The sequence below is a fragment of the Pan paniscus genome, chromosome 18 (genome assembly GCF_029289425.2).
Source record: "Pan paniscus chromosome 18, NHGRI_mPanPan1-v2.0_pri, whole genome shotgun sequence".
NCBI lineage: Eukaryota > Metazoa > Chordata > Mammalia > Primates > Hominidae > Pan > Pan paniscus.
The window spans coordinates 29,828,265-29,846,810 of record NC_073267.2 but is presented as its reverse complement, the minus strand read 5'-3'; the positions used below and the strand labels follow the sequence as shown (position 1 = coordinate 29,846,810).

The 18,546-nt window shown below is 53.3% G+C and overlaps 1 protein-coding gene across 1 annotated transcript; it reads right to left on the bottom strand.

The window, feature by feature from the left end:
- Nucleotides 1–13,645: 13,645 nt before the first annotated feature.
- LOC129394183 (apolipoprotein B receptor-like) lies at nucleotides 13,646–18,435 on the bottom strand. Its single transcript, XM_063597438.1, is given in 6 exon segments — nucleotides 13,646–14,495; nucleotides 14,582–14,850; nucleotides 14,935–16,830; nucleotides 16,882–17,245; nucleotides 17,247–17,872; nucleotides 18,229–18,435. Coding segments are annotated over 6 exon segments (3,327 nt in total). The 5' UTR covers nucleotides 18,331–18,435; the 3' UTR covers nucleotides 13,646–14,425.
- Nucleotides 18,436–18,546: the final 111 nt, after the last annotated feature.

The following is an 18,546-nucleotide window of genomic DNA, read 5'->3' as shown; positions in this document are numbered from 1 at the left end:
TCACTACCAACATTAGATAAGTAAAAGAATTATCAGGGAATACTATGAATAGTTGTATGCCAACAAATTAGATGAAAGGAACAAATTCCTAGGGGAATTTAAACACCAACCTTAAGAAGAAATATAAAATCTAGGCCAGGCATGGTGGCTCACGTCTGTAATCCCAGCACTTTGAGGGGCTGAGTCAAGCAGATCATCTGAGATCAGGAGTTTGAGACCAGCCTGACCAACATGGTGAAACCTCATGTCTACTAAAGATACAAAAAATTAGCCAGGCAAATGGCGCACGCCTGTAATCCCAGCTGAGGCAGGAGAATCACTTAAACCGGGGAGGTGGAGGTTGCAGTAAGCCGAGATTGTGCCATTGCACTCTAGCCTGGGTGACAGGGCGAGACTCTGTCTCAAAAATAAATAAACACAAAAATTAGCCGGGTATGATGGCATGTGCCTATAATCCCAGCTACTCTGGAGGCTGAGGCAGGAGAGTCACTTGAACCCAGGAGGCTGAGGCTGCAGTGAGCTGAGATGGCGCCATTGCACTCCAGCCTGGGCAACAAGAGGGAAATTCCAACTCAAAAAGAAAAAGAAAAAAAGAAATATAAAACCTAAATTGATCTATTATAAGTAAAGACTTTTTTTTTTTTTTTGAGATGGAGTCTTGCTGTGTCACCCAGGCTGGAGTGCAGTGGCGCAATCTCAGCTCATGGCAACCTCCCCCTCCCGGGTTCAAGCGATTCTCATGCCTCAGCCTCCCAACTAGCTGGGATTACAGCTGCATGCCACCAGGCTCAGCTCATTTTTTTGTATTTTAGTAGAGATGGGGTTTCACCATGTTGGCCAGGCTGGTCTTGAACTCCTGACCTCAGGTGATCTGCCTGCCTTGGCCTCCCAATGTGCTGGGATTACAGGTGTGAACCACCACACCCGGACTATTCTTTTGCATATAGATATCCAGTTGTCCCACTGCTATTATCGAAAAGGTTGTTCTTTCCCCCATTAAGTGGTCTTGGAACCCTTGTCAAAAATTAATCTTCCATGTAGAAGGTTTATTTCTGGGCTCTCTAATCTATTCCACTTGTGTCCAGAATTGGTGGGTTCTTGGTCTCACTGACTTCAAGAATGAAGCCGCGGACCCTCGCGGTGAGTGTTATAGCTCTTAAGGTGGCGCGTCTGGAATTTGTTCCTTCTGACGTTCGGATGTGTTTGGAGTTTCTTCTTTCTGGTGGGTTCGTGGTCTCGCTGGTTCAGGAGTGAAGCTGCAGACCTTCGCGGTGAGTGTTACAGCTCTTAAGGTGGCGCGTCTGGAATTGTTTATTCCTCCCGGTGGGCTCATGGTCTCGCTGGCTTCAGAAGTGACGTTGCATACCTTCGTGGTGTTACAGCTCATAAAAGCAGCGTGGAGCCAAAGAGTGAGCAGTAGCAACATTTATCGCAAAGAGCGAAAGAACAAAGCTTCCACAGCGTGTAACAGGACCCGAGCGACTTGCCACTGTGGGCGCGGGCAGCCTGCTTTTATTCTCTTATCTGGCCCCACCCACATCCTGCTGATTGGTAGGGCTGAGTGGTCTGTTTTGACAGGGTGCTGATTGGTGCGTTTACAATCCCTGAGCTAGACACAAAGGTTCTCCACCTCCCCACCAGATTAGCTAGATACAGAGTGTCAGCACAAAGGTTCTCCAAGGCCCCACCAGATAGCTAGATACAGAGTGTCCACTGGTGCATTCACAAACCCTGAGCTAGACACAGGGTGCTGATTGGTGTGTTTACAAACCTTGAGCTAGATACAGAGTGCCCATTGGTGTATTTACAATCCCTGAGCTAGACATAAAGGTTCTCCACGTCCCCAGCAGACTCAGGAGCCCAGCTGGCTTCACCCAGTGGATCCCGCACTGGGGCTGCAGGTGGAGCTGCCTGCCAGTCCAGCGCTGTCTGCCCGCACTCTCAGCCCTTGGGTGGTCGATGGGACTGGGCGCCGAGGAGCGGGGGACGGTGCTCCTGGGGAGGCTCCGGCCTCACAGGAGCCCATGGAGGGGGTGGGAGGCTCAGGCATGGCGGGCTGCAGGTCCGGAGCCCTGCCCGGCGGGAAGGCAGCTAAGACCCCGTGAGAAATCGAGAGCAGCGCCGGTGGGCTGGCACTGCTGGGGGACCCAGTACACCGTCCGCAGCCGCTGGCCCGGGTACTAAGCCCCTCATTGCCCGGGGCCGGCAGGGCCGGCTGGTGGCTCCTAGTGCAGGGCCCGCCAAGCCCACGCCCACTCGGACCTCCAGCTGGCCCGCAAGCCCCGCGCGCATCCCCGCTTCCCACTCGTGCCTCTCCATCCACACCTCCCCGCAAGCTAAGGCAGCTGGCTCTGGCCTTGGCCAGCCCAGAAAGGGGCTCCCACAGAGCAGTGGTGGGCTGAAGGGCTCCTCAAATGCCACCAAAGTGGGAGCCCAGGCAGAGGAGGCGCCAAGAGCGAACGAGGGCTGTGAGGACTGCCAGCACGCTGTCACCTCTCACACTGGTCTAATATATGTGTCTATTTTTTTCTCTCTTTCTTTATTTTTGAGACGGAGTCTCACTCTGTTGCCCAGGCTGGAGTGCACTGGCATGATCTCGGTTCACTGCAACCTCTGCCTCCTAGGCTTGAGTGATCCTCCCACCTCAGCCTCCTCCTCAGTAGCTGGGACTATAGGCGCAGGCTACCACGCCTAGCTAATTGTTGTATTTTTTGTAAAGACTGGGTTTTGCCATGTTGCCCAGGTTGATTTTGAACTCCTGGGCTCAAGCAATCCACTCACCTCAGTCTCCCAAATTGTTGAGATTACAGGCGGCCTTATATGTTTGTCTTTATGCCAGTACCGCACTCTTTTCATTGTGGTAGGTTAGTATTTAAGTTTTGAAATCAGGAAATGAGAGACCTGGTTTCTTCTTTTTCTGCAGACCTTTTTTTCCGTCTTTTTTTGTGTTATTTAGGATGCCTTGTGATTCCACATAAATTTTAGGATGAGTTTTTGTATATCTGTAAAATATTAAAAATACCATTTGGATTTTGATACAAATTGCATTGAATCTGTAGATTGCTCTGGGTAGTACCATCATCTTAACAATATTAAATCTTACATTCAGGCCGGGCGCAGTGGCTCATGCCTGTAATCTCAGCACTTTGGGAGGCTGAGGCGGGCAGATCACTTGAGGTCAGGAGTTTGAGACCAGCCCTGTCGACATGGTAAAATCCTGTCTCTACTAAAAATGCAAAAAAAAAAAAAATCAGCTGGGCGTGGTGGCACGTGCCTGTAGTTCCCGCCACTCAGGAGGCTGAGGCAGAAGAATCACTTGAACCCAGGAGGCAGAGGTTGCAGTGAGCCAAGATTGCATCACAGCACTCCAGCCTGGGTGACAGAGCAAGACTCTCTCTCAAAAAACAAACAAACAATAAATTTTACATTCTATAAACGTAGGATATCTTTTTATTTATGTTTCTTTAATTTTTTGTAGTTTTCAGTTACAAATATTTTGCCTCATTGGTTACATTTCTTCCTATTTGATTCCTTTTCGTGGCTTTTTTTTTTCTTGAGATGGAATTTCGCTCTTTTTGCCCAGGCTGGACTGCAGTGGTGTGATCTCGGCTCACTGCAACCTCTGCCTTCTGGGTTCAAGTGATTCTCCTGCCTCAGCCTCCCAAGTAGCTGAGATTACAGGCACCCGCCTCCACGCCCAGCTAATTTTTTGTTTTTGTTTTTTGAGACATAGTTTTGCTCTTATTGCCCAGGCTGGAGTGCAATGGTGTGACCTCGGCTCACCGCAACCTCTGCCTCCCGGGTTCAAGCAATTCTCCTGCCTCAGCTTTCTGAGTAGCTGGGATTACAGGCATGCGCCACCACGGCCAGCTAATTTTATTTGTATTTTTAGTAGAGACAGAGTTTCTCTGTGTTGGTCAGGCTGGTCTCGAACATCCGACCTGAGGTGATCTGCCCGCCTTGGCCTCCCAAAGTGCTGGGATTATAGGCGTGAGCCACCGCACCCGGCCAGTTTTTTGTATTTTTAGTAAAGACTGGATTTTACCATGTTGGCCAGGCTGGTCTTGAACTCCTGACCTCAGGTGATCCACCCGCCTCAGCCTCCCAAAGTACTGGGATTACAGGTATGAGCCATTGCACCCGGCCACATGAGTATTTTAAATAGAGTTGTTTTCTTAATTTCTCTTTGGGGTTATTCATCGTTAGTGTAAAGAAATGCAACTGATTTTTGTGTGTTGACTTTGTATGCTGCAACTTTGTTGAATTCATTTATTGGCTCTAATAGTTGTGTATGTATGTAAGCTTTAGGGTTTTCCACGTATAAAATCATTTCATCTGCAAGTACAGATAATTTTACTTTTTCCTTTCCAATTCAGGTGCCTTTTACTTATTTTTCTTGCTTAATTTCTCTGGCTAGAAATTCCAATACTCTGTTAAATAGAAGTGGCCAAAGTGGTGGTTCTTGTTTTGTTCCTGATCTTATGGGGAAAATTTTCAGTCTTTCATCATTGAATATGATGTTAACTCTGTTTTTCATGTATGGCCTTTACCATGTTGAGGAAAATTCTTCTAGTTCTAGTTTTATTTTATTTTTTCCAGACAGGGCCTGGTTCTCTCACCCAGGCTGGAGTGCAGTGGCCTGATAATGGCTCCCTGCAACCTCCACCTCCTGGGTTCAAGCCGTCCTCCCACCTCAGCCTCCCAAGTAGCTGGGACTACAGGCATGCACCACCATACCCAGCTTAATTTTTGTTTTTGGTAGAGACATGGTTTTGCCATGTTGCCAAGGCTGGTCTTGAACTCCTGAGCTCCAGCGATCCACCTGCCTCGGCCTCCCAAAGTACTAGGGTTACAGGCGTGAGCCACCGTGCCCGGCTGAGTGTTTTTTTTTAAATCTTGAAAGAGTATTGGATTTTGCCGAATACTTTTTCTGCATCAACTGAGACATTTATAAGATTTTTCCCTTTATTCTATTAATGTGGTATATGACATTGATTAATTTTCATATGTTAAAACATCTTTGCATTCCAGGAATAAATCCAACTTGTTCATGGATAAAATACTTTTTTTTTTTCCTGAGACAGTCTTGCTCTGTCGTCCAGGCTGGAGTGCAGTGGCGCAACCTTGGCTCATTGCAACCCCCACCCCCTGGGTTCAAGCAGTTCTCCTGCCTCAGTCTCCTGAGTAGCTGGGATTTACAGGCATGCGCCACCATGCCCGGCTACTTTTTGTATTCTTAATAGAGATGGGGTTTCACCATGTTGGCCAGGCTGGTCTCAAACTCTTGACCTCATGATCCGCCCACCTTGGCATCCCAAAGTGCTGGGATTACAGGCATGAGCCACCATGCCCGGCCCCATAAAATCCTTTTAATATGCTGCTGAAATTGGTCCTCTATTTTATATATATATATATATATATATATATATATATATATATAAATATATATATATATATATATATATAAATATATATATATATATATTTTTTTTTTTTTGAGATGGAGTCTCACTCTGTTACCAGGCTGGTGTGCAGTGGCACAATCTCAACTCACTGCAACCTCCACCTTTTGGGTTCAGGCAATTCTCCTGCCTCAGCCTCCTGAGTAGCTGAGACTACAGGCACGCACCACCACACCCAGCTAATTTTTGTACTTTTAGTAGAGATGGGGTTTCACCATGTTGGCCAGAATGGTCTCGATCTCTTGACCTTGTGATCTGCCCGCCTCAGCCTCCCAAAGTGCTGGGATTACAGGCGAGAGCCACCATGCCCGGCCATATATATATATATATATATATATATATATATATATATATATATATATATATATTTTTTTTTTTTTTTTGAAACAGAGTCTCACTTGTTAACCCAGGCTGGAGTGCAGTGGCCCAATCTTGGCTCACTGCAACCTCCACCTCCCAGATTCAAGCAATTTTGTATTTTCAGTAGAGATGGAGTTTCACCGTGTTGCCCAGGCTGGTGTCAAACTCCTGACCTCAAGTGATCCACCCGCCTCAGCCTCCCAAATTGCTGGGGTTACATGCGTGAGCCAGTGCGGATATGTTTTGGTCCCCAGCAGGATATGTTTTGGTCCAATTTATGGAGGAGGAGGGAGGAGAGTGAGGAGGAGGCGGAGAAGGAGAGAGGTCCCAAGGAGGCCTCCCATCAAGTTCTGTTCCCAAGGCAATGCTTCCCTGCTGATGCTCAGCAAGCAGTGAAAGAATGCAGCACGCCCAGCCATAAACACTAATGAAATCATATTCTTCGCTCTGACATGGATGTAGCTGGAGGTCATTATCCTAAGCAAATTAACCCAGGAACAGAAAACCAAGGACTGCGTGTTCTCACTTATAAATGAGATCTAAACATTGAGTACACATTGCCTGGGTGTGGTGGCTCACACCTGTAATCCCAGCACTTTGGGAGGCTGAGGCAGGTGGATCATCTGAGGTCAGGAGTTCAAGATCAGCCTGGCCAATATGGCAAAACCCTGTCTCTACAAAAATACAAAAATTAGCCAGGCATGATGGCAGGCGCCTTTAATCCCAGCTACTCGAGGGGCTGAAGCAGGAGAATCGTTTGAACCCGGGAGGTGGAGGTTGCAGTGAGCCAAGATTGCATGATTGCACTTCAGCCTACGTGACAGAGCGCAACTCCATCTCAAAACAAAACAAAAAAAACATTGAGTACACACATGGATGTAAAGATGGGAACAATAGATACTGGGACCTCCTAGAGTGGGGAGGGACAGTGGAGAGTAAGAGTTGAAAAACTGTTGGGTATTATGCTTACTTCCTGGATGACAGGATCATTCATAGCCCAAGCCTCAGCATCATGCAGTATACCCAGGTGACGAACCCACACACGCCTCCCTGAACCTAAAATAAAAGCTGGGAGACCAGGCTCGGTGGCTCACATCTGTAATCCCAGCACTTTGGGAGGCCGAGGTGGGAGGATGGCTTGAGCCAAGGAGTTCGAGACCAGCCTTGGCAACATAGAGAGACCCCACCTTTACAAAAAATTAGCAGGGTGTGGTGGAACGTGCTATAGCACCAGCTACTCAGGAGGCTGAGGTGGGAGGATTGCTTGAGCCTGCGGGGCTGAGACTGCAGTGACCTGTGATCGAGCTACTGCACTCCAGCCTGGGCAACAAAGCAACACCCCATCTCAAAAAATAATAATAATATGGCCGGGCACGGTGGGTGCCTCACGCCTGTAATCTCAGCACTTTGGGAGGCCGAGGCAGGCGAATCACCTGAGGTCAGGAGTTCAAGACCAGCCTGGCCAACACGGTGAAACCCCGTCTCTACTAAAAATACAAAAATTAGCCAGGCATGGCAGAAGGCACCTGTAATCTTAGCTACTTGGGAGGCTGAGGCAGGAAAATCACTTGAACCTGGGAGGCAGAGGTTGCAGTGAGCCAAGACTGCACCACTGCACTCCAGCTTGAGCGACAGAGCAAGACTCCATCTCAAGAAAATAATAAGATAAAGGTTGAAATTATTTAAAAAAAAATGTGGCATGCCCTGCGAAACGCAGAGCAGCACAGTACGACCCTCTTCTGGGTCAGAGGTGAGATTTCCTCATGCACCTGTCAGACCTCAGGTTTCTCTCATCACTTTTCCCAAGCTCCCCCGCCGCCTTTTTTTTTTTTTTTTTTTTTTTTTTTTTGAGACTGAGTCTGGCTCTGTCACCCAGGCTGGAGTGCAGTGGCGTGATCTTGGCTCACTGCAGCCTCCGTCTCCCAGGTTCAAATGGTTCTCCTGCCTCAGCCTCCCTAGTAGCTTGGATTACAGGCATGCATCACCACAACCAGCTAATTTTTTTTTCCTTTGAGATGGAGTTTTGCTCTTGTTGCCCCATTGGCGCAATCTCGGCTCACCACAACCTCCGCCTCCCAGGTTCAAGCGATTCTCCAGCCTCAGCCCCCCGAGTAGCTGGGATTACAGGCATGCGCCACCATGCCCGGCTAATTTTGTATTTTTAGTAGAGATGGGGTTTCTCCATGTTGGTCAGGCTGGTCCCTAACTCCCAACCTCAGGTGATCCGCCCGCCTTGGCCCCCCAAAGTGCTGGGATTACAGGCGTGAGCCACCGCTCCTGGCTCTAATTTTTGTATTTTTAGTAGAGATGATGTTTCGCCATATTGGCCAGGCTGGTCTCGAACTCCTGACCTCAGGTGATTCTCCCACCTCTGCCTCCCAAAGTGCTGGGATTACAGGCATGAGCTACTTTGCTTGGCCTCCCTGAGCCTTTTAAAATAGAATCAAAGGCTCTATTTCTCCAACCCTCCTTTGTCCACAAGATGAGAGTTCTTGGGAATAACCACTCCCAAGCTTTTAGGTTATTCTCACCATTGCCCTCAACTTCCTTGTAACCCCAACCTCTCCTAGAATTGCCTACATATGAGATAGAAGGTCTCAGACAAATAGATGGAAGTGTTTATTTTATTTTATTTTATTTTATTTTATTTTATTTTATTTTATTTTTATTTTTATTTTTTTGAGATGGAGTCTCACTTTGTCGCCAGGCTGGAGTGCAGTGGCGCGATCTCGGCTCACTGCAACCTCCACTTCCCAGGTTCAAGCGATTCTCCTGCCTCAGCCTTCCAAGTAGCTGGGACTACAGGCACATGCCACCACGCCCAGCTAATTTTTAGTAGAGACTGGTTTTCACCATGTTGGCCAGGATGGTCTCCATCTCTTGACCTCATGGTCTGCCCGTCTCAGCCTCCCAGAGTGCTGGGATTACAGGCATGAGCCACGGTGGCTGGCCAGGAAGGGTCTATTAATAATTAATAGTCCATCTGGCTGGGAGCAGTAGCTCACGCCTGTAATCCCAGCACTTTGGGAGGCTGAGGCGGGTGAATCACCTGAGGTCGAGAGTTTGAGACTAGCCTAACATGGAGAAACCCCGTCACTACTAAAAATACAAAATTAGCCGGGCATTGTGGCACATGCTTGTTGTAATCCCAGCTACTCGGGAGGCTGAGGCAGGAGAATCACTTGAACCCGGGAGGCGGAGGTTGTGGTGAGCCAAGATCACGCCATTGCACTCCAGCCTGGGCAACAAGAGCAAAACTCCATCTCAAAAAACAAAATAAATAAATAAAATAAAATAAAACACATTAAACTGGCTGGGCACAGTGGCTCACTCCTGTAATCCCAGCACTTTGGGAGGCCGAAGTGAGTGGATCACCTGAGGCCAGGAGTTCAAGACCAGCCTGGCCAACATGGTGAAACCCTGTCTCTACTAAAAATACAAAAATTAGCCAGGCGTGATGGTGGGCACCTGTAATCCCAGCTACTCGGGAGGCTGAAGCAGGAGAACCACTTGAAGCCAGGAGGCGGAGGTTGTGGTGAGCTGAGACAGAGCCACTGCACTCCAGCCTGGGCAACAGAGCAAGACTCTGTCTCAAAAAAAAAAAAAAAAAAAGGAGGCCGGGTGCGGTGGCTCACACCTGTAATCCCAGGACTTTGGGAGGCTGAGGTGGGTGGATCACAAGGTCAGGAGATCGAGACCATCCTGGCTAACACGGTGAAACCCCATCCCTACTAAAAATACAAAAAATTAGCCAGGCATGGTGGCAGGTGCCTGTAGTCCAAGGTACTCAGGAGACTGAGGCAGGAGAATGGCGTGAACCTGGGAGGTAGAGCTTGCAGTGAGCCGAGATCATGCCACTGCACTCCAGCCTGGGGGACAGAGCGAGACTCCATCTCAATAATAATAATAATAATAATAATAAAGGAGAGGATAAAATCTGTAAGTAGTAGGCAGCCGCCAGGCTAATGAAAACAGATTTTTTTTTCATTTTTTTTAATTCTAATTTTCACTTGAAAAGCAGAATTTTGGCCAGGCGCAGTGGCTCACGCCTGTAATCCCAGCACTTTGGGAGGCCAAGGCAGGCGGATCACCTGAGGTCAGGAGTTGGAGACCAGCCTGGCCAACACAGCAAAACCCCTCTCTACTAAAAATAATAAAAATTAGCCAGGCGTGGTGGCACATGGCTGTAATCCCAGCTACTCAGGAGGCTGAGGCAGGATAATTGCTTTAACCTGCGAGGTGAAGGTTGCAGTGAGCCGAGATCGCGCCACTGCACTGCAGCCTGGGTGACAGAGTGAGAATCTGTCTTAAAAAAACAAAAGCTCCCATACTGTGGATTCGCCCCAGGCAGGTTACCCTGCTAGGATCCACCTGCCGTGGTGGAAACTGGACAAACCTGTCCTTTTGACTCCCTGGAATAGAGCCTCTGGCATTGCCAGCCCATCCCTGGGGACCTCATGGCCAGTTCAAGCCATCAGAGTCGCTTGGCTGAGCCCAAAGAATCCTTGGCAGAACATGGTGTGCCCACTCCTGGGGCAGATGGCTGCCTCCCTCTGCATTCTCTGGGGAAAACCCATGGGCTCTGCATTTGGAAAAACCTGGAATCCAGTCCTGGCTTCCCACCTTCTGGCTATTTGACCTTGAGCAAGGCAACCTCACTGAGCCTCATCTGCAAATTGGGGAGAACAATAGCACTGAGGCTGCCACACGTGGTTGTGCAGGTTGCTCACTGAAAAAGGCATTTGGCCAAGGGAGTTTATGGGGGTCAAAATCCAGTCTCTGTCCCGGCACAGTGGCTCATGCCTGTGATCCCAGCAATTTGGGAGGCTGAGGCGGGAAGATCTCTTGAGGCCAGGAGTTCAAGACCAGCCTGGGCAACATAGTGAGACCCTGTCTCTACAAAAAAATAGAAACAGTTAGGCACAGTGGTGTGTCCCTGTGATCCCAGCTACTTGGGAGGCTGAGGCGAGAGGATCACTTGAGCCTGGGAGTTCAAGGCTACAGTGAGCTGTGATCACACCACTACACTCCAGCCTGGGTGATAGAACAGAACTCTGTTTCAAAAAAAAAAAAGGATCAGGCTTCTGGTCTTTTTGCAAAAGTGGGCACACCATGCGGAGATGCCATATGGGGGCCGTGCTGGCTGCATCGTGGGGTTTTGTTTTGTTTTGTTTTTTTGAGACAGAGTCTGGCTCTGTTGCCCAGGCTGGAGCACAGTGGTGTTAGCTCACTGCAGCCTCTGCCTCCCAAGTTCAAGCGATTCTCCTGCCTCAACCTCCTGAGTAGCTGGGATTACAGGCATGCACCACCACGCCCGACTAATTTTTGTATTTTTAGTAGAGACAGGGTTTCGCCATGTTGGCCAGGCTGGTCTTGAACTCCTGGCCTCAGGTGATCTGCCCGCCTCGGTCTCCTAAATTGTTGGGATTACAGGTGTGAGTCACCGCACCCAGCCTCCATTGTGGTTTTGAGGAGGCAGAGGAATGATGCTGGTCAAAGTGCCTGCACCGTGCTCACAGCTAGCACAGGCTCAGAAAAGGCATGTTCCCTTCCTTCTCCCGAGTTCTCAAGCTCTCTCCCTGTCTTGCCACCCTCTTCCCATCTCTCCAGGGCTCAGCCTGTTGCTGCTTCCCTTGCTCCTGGTTCAAGCTGGTGTCTGGGGATTCCCAAGGCCCCCAGGGAGGCCCCAGCTGAGCCTGCAGGAGCTGCGGAGGGAGTTCACAGTCAGCCTGCATCTCGCCAGGAAGCTGCTCTCCGAGGTTCGGGGCCAGGCCCACCGCTTTGTAAGTCCCCCTAATGCAGCTGGTGCTGGAGATGGGCAGACCCCCAATCCCTTCTGGCCCCCACTAACAGACCTTGCCCCCCAGGTGGAATCTCACCTGCCAGGAGTGAACCTGTACCTCCTGCCCCTGGGAGAGCAGCTCCCTGATGTTTCCCTGACCTTCCAGGCCTGGCGCCGCCTCTCTGTGAGTGAGGGCTGGTGGAGTGGGGCGGGAAGCTTGTGATAGGCTGGGGCCAGGGTGCAAGATGAGGCTGGAGATTGAGCTGGAGATGCATTGGCGATAGAACCTGGATAAGGCTGAATATGTCATTGGACATAGAGATGAAAGACAGGCATGGTGACTTACACCTATAAACCCAGCACTTTGGGAGGCCCAGGTGGAAGGACTGCTTGAGGCCAGGAGTTCAAGACCAGTCTGGGCAACATAGTGAAACTTTGTCTCTACAAAAAAAAATTTAAGAGTTAGCCAGGCATGGTGGTGTACACCTTTGGTCCCAGCTACTCAGGAGGCCGACATGGGAGGACTGCTTGAGCTCCGGAGTTGGAGGCTGCAGTGAGTTATGATCCTGGACTCCAGGATGGAGAACAGAGGGAAACCCTGTCTCAGAAAAATAAATAAACTGTCAGGCGTGGTGGCTCATGCCTGTAATCCCAGCACTTTGGGAGGCTGAGGAGGGCGGATCACCTGAGGTCAAGAGTTCAAGACCCAGCCTGGCCAACATGGCGAAACCCCATCTCTACTAAAAAATACAAAAATTAGCTGAGCGCGGTGGCTCACGCCTGTAATCCCAGCACTGTGGGAGGCTGATGTGGGTGGATCACCTGAGGTCAGGAGTTCGAGACCAGCCTGGCCAACATGGTAAAACCCCATCTCTACTAAAAATACAAAAATTAGTCGGGCGTGGTGGTGCGCGTCTGTAGTCCCAGCTACTCAGGAGGCTGAGGTAGCAGAATTGCTTGAACTGGGGAGACAGAGGTTGCAGTGAGCCGTGATCACCCCACTGCACTCCAGCCTGGGCGACAGAGCGGGACTCCCAAGAAAGAGAGAGAGAGAGGAATGGCAAGCAGCAGGGAATCTGAGCTATGTCACCCTCTGCCTGTTGCTGACCCGACCCAAAAGCAACTTTCACAGCAGAGAGAAACTTCCTGAACCCCACGCCTCGGGGCAGTCCTTGGGGTGATCTAGCTCTGTGAGCATCCTCTTGCTCCTTGACTTCCATTTTCTCGAACCGAAAGATCAGGTGAGATGCGTTAGCAGGTGACATCATGGAAGATCAAGCAGGGAATGTCCGGGGAAATCATGACCTTGTGGTCACTGATGTCATTGGGAACCGCTGGGCATGAATAGGGAATGAGGATTCCTCTCAGGTTCTCGGCCTGGCCCCTCCCTGACCCATGGCCTCTCCTCACAGGTGCTGGCTGCGGGATTCAACCTCCCAGAGGAGGAGGAGGAGGAAAAGGAGGAGGAGGAGAGGAAGGGGCTGCTCCCAGGGGCACTGGGCAGCGCCTTACAGGGGCCGGCCCAGGTGTCCTGGCCCCAGCTCCTCTCCACCTACCGCCTGCTGCACTCCTTGGAGCTCGTCTTATCTCGGGCCGTGCGGGAGTTGCTGCTGCTGTCCAAGGCTGGGCACTCAGTCTGGCCCTTGGGGTTCCCAACATTGAGCCCCCAGCCCTGATCGGTGGCTTCTTAGCCCCCTGCCCCCCACCCTTTAGAACTTTAGGACTGGAGTCTTGGCATCAGGGCAGCCTTCGCATCATCAGCCTTGGACAAGGGAGGGCTCTTCCAGCCCCCTGCCCCAGGCCCTACCCAGTAACTGAAAGCCCCTCTGGTCCTCGCCAGCTATTTATTTCTTGGATATTTATTTATTGTTTAGGGAGATGATGGTTTATTTATTGTCTTGGGGCCTGATGGTCCTCCTCGGGCCAAGCCCCCATGCTGGGTGCCCAATAAAGCACTCTCATCCACCCCTGGCCTCCGCTTCTCTTCGGGTAAGGGCTGTCTGACACCCAGAGGGCAGGGCAGCCTGGAACGGGGTCAGCAACCTCTAGCCATCCTGAACCCCTCTCTGCTCCTACATTTTTGGGGTCTCTGGCCCACCTTCCCCTACTATGTCCTGCTCAGGCAGGCAGTTGCCATAGTAACCAGCAGCATCCTGAGGCCGAGCTACCGTTTTGGAAGCTCAAGGCAGCTCATCTTTGATTCTGAACAGTGCTCCTTAAGCCCTCCTAACCGCCTTCCTTTGGCCTGGATGCAACTCCAGAGGTTTGTGTTATCCCCGCCCAGTTCTGAGGGTCTTGGTGCAGGGAGTTGGGCTGGGAAGTGGGAGTTAGAGAGGAAGGCCTGTAAGGAAAATGGTCGCTGTTCCCTCAGTCTTCCTTGCAGTCTTTATTGTTTTATTTTGTTTTTAAAAGATGGGGGTCTTGCTATGCTGCCCAGGCTGGTCTCGAACTCCTGGTCTCAAGCGATCCTCCCACCTTGGCCTCCCAAAGCTCTGGGGTGACAGGCGTGAGCCCCCGTGCCCAGCCTCCTTGCAGTCCAGACAGCTGACTCAGGCTGGGGAGGAACCAGGGCAGGCACCCTGAGAGGTGGTCTCAGTGGGGTAGGTGGTCCACCAGCCTGTGTTGGAGAATCAGACTCCTTAAGTTCACGGTCTTCCCAGACGTCTGGTTTTGCCTGCTCCATGAATGATACATCAAGACACTGAGGCCCAGAGGGTGGAGAGGATGTGTCCACAGTGGCAGAGGGAGCAGGGCTCAGTGGCATTGGAGCAAGCCTTCTGGCACCCACTCAGGGCCTGGCTCCCAGAGCACCAGGTCTCAGTCACTGGGGCTTAGGCCGGCCCAGACGGGCTTGCAGCTCCTGCATCATGCCAGGGTGCGCGAGGCCAAACCTGGAGGCGGAAGTCAGGCCCGTGAGAACAGGTTCCCAGGTGCCCGCGGTCTCTTCCCCACCCCAGCTGAGTTGCCCTGTGCCTACCCGTGTCCCAGGGGCCTTCTCCTGGCTGGCACCGGGGTCCCATCATGCCTCAGAGGGCTTGGCTCCAGGGGTTCCTCCAGCTGGAGGGGTCTCTGCTCAGGAGCTGACAGCTCCTCCTCAGGAGGGTTGGGGGCTGGGGGCTCCTCCTGCTGCTCCCAGGCCGGAGTCCGACGAAAAGAGGGCCGGGAGCGACGCTGTGAGGAGATTCTCGAGAGGTGCACGCGACTCCTTGGGACAGAGACGTCTAGGAGGGACCCGGGGAGCGGGGCCTGCAGGAAAGGGGGCACAGAGGACCATGGGGCCAGCTTCGGGATTCCACTCGTTCCCCCCGAGACGCCACCAAGAGCCCTCACCTCGCTCCAGCTGTTGGCAGCACCTCCTCTGGCACTGCCCATGGCCTCAGCCGTCTCGGCTTCCCCGACTGACTCCGGTGCAGCTTCTGCAGGGGCCTGGTGTGTTGGCTGCTCCTCCTGGCCCCTGACGTGTTCCAGGCTTTCTGGCTCAGTCTCCTTGGCCTCTGCCCTCCGGCCCCCGGTCACCATGAGACCCTCTGCATCAAGGAGCCTTGGTGCCTCTCCCTCAGGGTGGTAGTCCCCACACCGCCCCTCACTGTCTTCCCTCTGTTCTCTCTCCTGCCATCCAACAGCCTCTTCTTCCAACAGCGTCCACTCTTCTAGAAGCCCCCCAGCCTCCACCATGGCTCCCATCCCCTCTGCCCTCGCTGTCTGGGAGCCCGCGGGATCCAGCCCACAGCTGTCCTCTGCGCCTGCAGATTCCTCGGCCTCTACCCGCCCTCACCAAGGTCCTCCCTCCCTGGACTCAAAAGCCTCTACTTGGCTGCCTCTGCCAGTCACCTCTTCCTCTGCTGAGCCCTCCAGACCAAATTCTTGCCCACCTGCATGCTCTCCTGCTGCTGCCTCTTCCTTTTCTTTCGAGTCCCAGCCTTGCCCAAGCACCCCTTCCAAAGCTTCACCAGCGCCAGCAGCGCTGATGTCTGGGACCACCTCACCCCCCATAATCCCAGCAGCCACAGAGCCAGTCTGTGCATCCTCACGGTCCGGGAGGCCCACAGCCACCGCTTGCAGCCTCCAGCCTCTTCTGGATGTTCTGTCAGCCTCCGCCTCTTCATCCTCAGTTTCTCTGGCATAGGCCTCTCCCAGTGACGGGCAAGGCCCTGCGTCTGCCCCTGTGCTTCCGTCCAGCTCCTGGTTCTCTGAGACAGACACCTCTCCCTCCTCAGTTCCACATCCCGCGTCCTGGGTTGTCAGCCCCTCCCCGCCTGCCTCTGGGACTTCTGATAGTTCAGACTCTCGGTCTCCTTCAGCCTCAGCCGCCAGGGTCTGGCCTCCCGCAGTCTCCTCCTCCTCCTGCTGCTCGCCATCGGCCACGTCCTCCTGAGTATTTCCTCTCTCCATGTCCTTTCTCGTGCGGTTTTCCCAGGCTCCTGGGAAGGCCTCGGAGGCCTCAGGCTTTACAGACCCCGCGTGCCTGGGACCTGCCTCCAGGCTCCTCTCCTGCTCCTCTTTGCTCAGGGCCAGAACTCCCATGAGCTCCACCTCCCCTGCCTCCCTTTCCTCGGGTTGCTTCGTTGGGGTCTGGGCTCCCCCCATCAGCTCAGGTCCCTGACCTTTGGTGACGCTGTGTGTGAGGCCACCCCATTCCACCCCCAGTGGGCCACAGCTAGTCTGGGCCGCCTCACTCTCCTCCCCTGTGAGCTCCTCCTCAGGCCTGGCCTCTGGAGTTGCCTCCAAGTCGGCAGCGCCTTCAGCCTCTCCATCTGAGGGCAGCTCAGCCACTGGATCCCTGCTGCTCCCTCTCTCCTCCTGGGCCTCCTCTGCCTGTACCAGCTCTTCCATCCTGGCCCGGTCGGCCCTGATCTCCAAGTCCTGCCTCATCTCAGCCTCCTTACCACGCAGGTCTACCTGGCCCTCAAAGCTCTCCCCTGCCTCCTGGCCTCCCACAGCCTCCCTCCCTGCGGTCTGGCTCTCAGCAGCCTCTTCTGTTCTTTCAGTGCCCAGGACCTGGGCCTGTTTGGGGAAAGGGCTCACCTCAGCCTCTCTCTCCTCATCCCCCTCCTCCTCTAGGACCCAGACTTTTCCAGTAGCCTCTAGGAGCCTTTCTCCTGGGAATGCTCCATATTCTGTCTGTCTGACTCCCAGCAGGTCAGCCTCCTCTTTGCCTGAGGTTGTCCAGGCCTTGTCCCCTCCTAAGGCTGTCCCGGCCTCCTCCCCTCCCGAGGCTGTCCCAGCCTCCCCGCCTGAGGTCGTCCAGGCCTCATCCCCTCCTGAGGCTGTCCCGGCCTCCTCCCCTCCCGAGGCTGTCCCGGCCTCCTCCCCTCCCGAGGCTGTCCCGGCCTCCTCCCCTCCCGAGGCTGTCCCGGCCTCCTCCCCGCCTGAGGCTGTCTCAGCCTCCTCCCCGCCTGAGGCTGTCTCAGCCTCCTCCCCGCCTGAGATTGTCCTGGCTTCCTCCCCATCTAAAATTGCCCTGGCCTCTTCCCTACCTGGGGTTGTCCTGGCCTCCTCTCTGCCTAAGATTCCCCAGTCCTCAGGCTCTGCCCCTGGGCCCCACGTCCCCCATGCCCTAGTGCTTTCACAGGCCTTCTCCACCACTACCACCTCTTCTCCTTTCCCAGCCCCTTCGGCCCCAGGCTCCTCAGTTTCCCCTGACCCCCTGCTCCATCTCCCGGTTGTCCCCTGCCGCCTTTGGCCCAACAGCACCAGCCTTCCCCTCCGTCTCCCCATGCCAGGTCCACTCTGACTCCGCCCCTCTGGCCATCCCTGGCTCTCTTGCCCTGACCTCTTCCTCCTCCTCCTCCTGTTCCCAGCTTCTCAGCCTCTCCTCTCTGTTCACTTCCTGCTCATGGGACTCCTGCCTCTCCTGGGCTTGGCCGCTCCTGTCTTGGCAAGCCCCAGACCCTGCCTTGGATTTCTTTCTGGCCTCCAAGTGGGCGCTTGGCTCCTGGCACCTGGCAGCCTTGGCTGTCTCCCCAGCCCCACTGTCCTGCCTCTCTGCTTGGGACCCATGGGAGCTGCCATCTCCCCAGCCCCAGGTCTGCTCTACAGCTGAGCTCCCCACTTCACGTTTTCTGTCATCTCCAGGCCCTCTCAGCCTTCCAGCCCCCTCATTTTGGCTGCCTCTAAGGCCCTCCAGGTCCTCCTGGGCTTCCTCCTCTACAATCTTCCCTGTCTTTCCCACCGCCACCGCCCCCAGTTCCTCAGCCGCCTGCGCCTCCCGCTCTACAGTGGGGACTGCATCTCCCAGGAGGTAGGAGACAAAGGTGCCGAGGGAATCCTAGGAAAAAAGAGAGAGGGGAGAGTCATTGAGGAGAGTCCCAGCCCTTTCCCTGGGGGCCCTGGCTGGAGGAGCCCAGGTTAAGGAAGAGGGTACTGGGATCTGAAAGGAGAAGAAGAGGATTTGCAGAAGGAGCCAGAAGGGGCATCGATTAGGGGTACGAGGATGCATGGTTGGAGGTGGGGACTGAAATTCAGAAAATATTAGGCCAGGAGTCTGCCTGAACCTGAGAAAGCAATCTCCAGTTTGAGGAGATCAGAAGGAGGAGGGGAAAGGTGAGGCCCCAGGGGAGGTGCCCGGAAGTGAGGCCCCAGGGAATGGGGTGCAAGTATCTGGCAGCTGTCTGCCCTTCTCACCAGTGCCCCCCTCAAGGCCTGGTGCAGCCCAGGGAGGTATAGCCGGAGGAAGTCCATCCTGTCTGTCTCTGTCTGTGTGTCCAGAAAGCTGATAATGACCATCCCCACCCACCAAGACAAGCCAACCTTCCCCAGGACCAAAGGCGCTTCCTCTTCCCCTGTCTCCCTGATGCGTCCCCACCCCAGGCCCTGCCCATGGCCCCTGATGCCCACAGTAGCCCCCACTGCAGCTCGGGAAATGGGTGTACATCACACAGGGGACTCAGGTGCACATTTGGAAATAAAGAACAAGCAAGAGGCCAGAAAGGACAAAGTGGG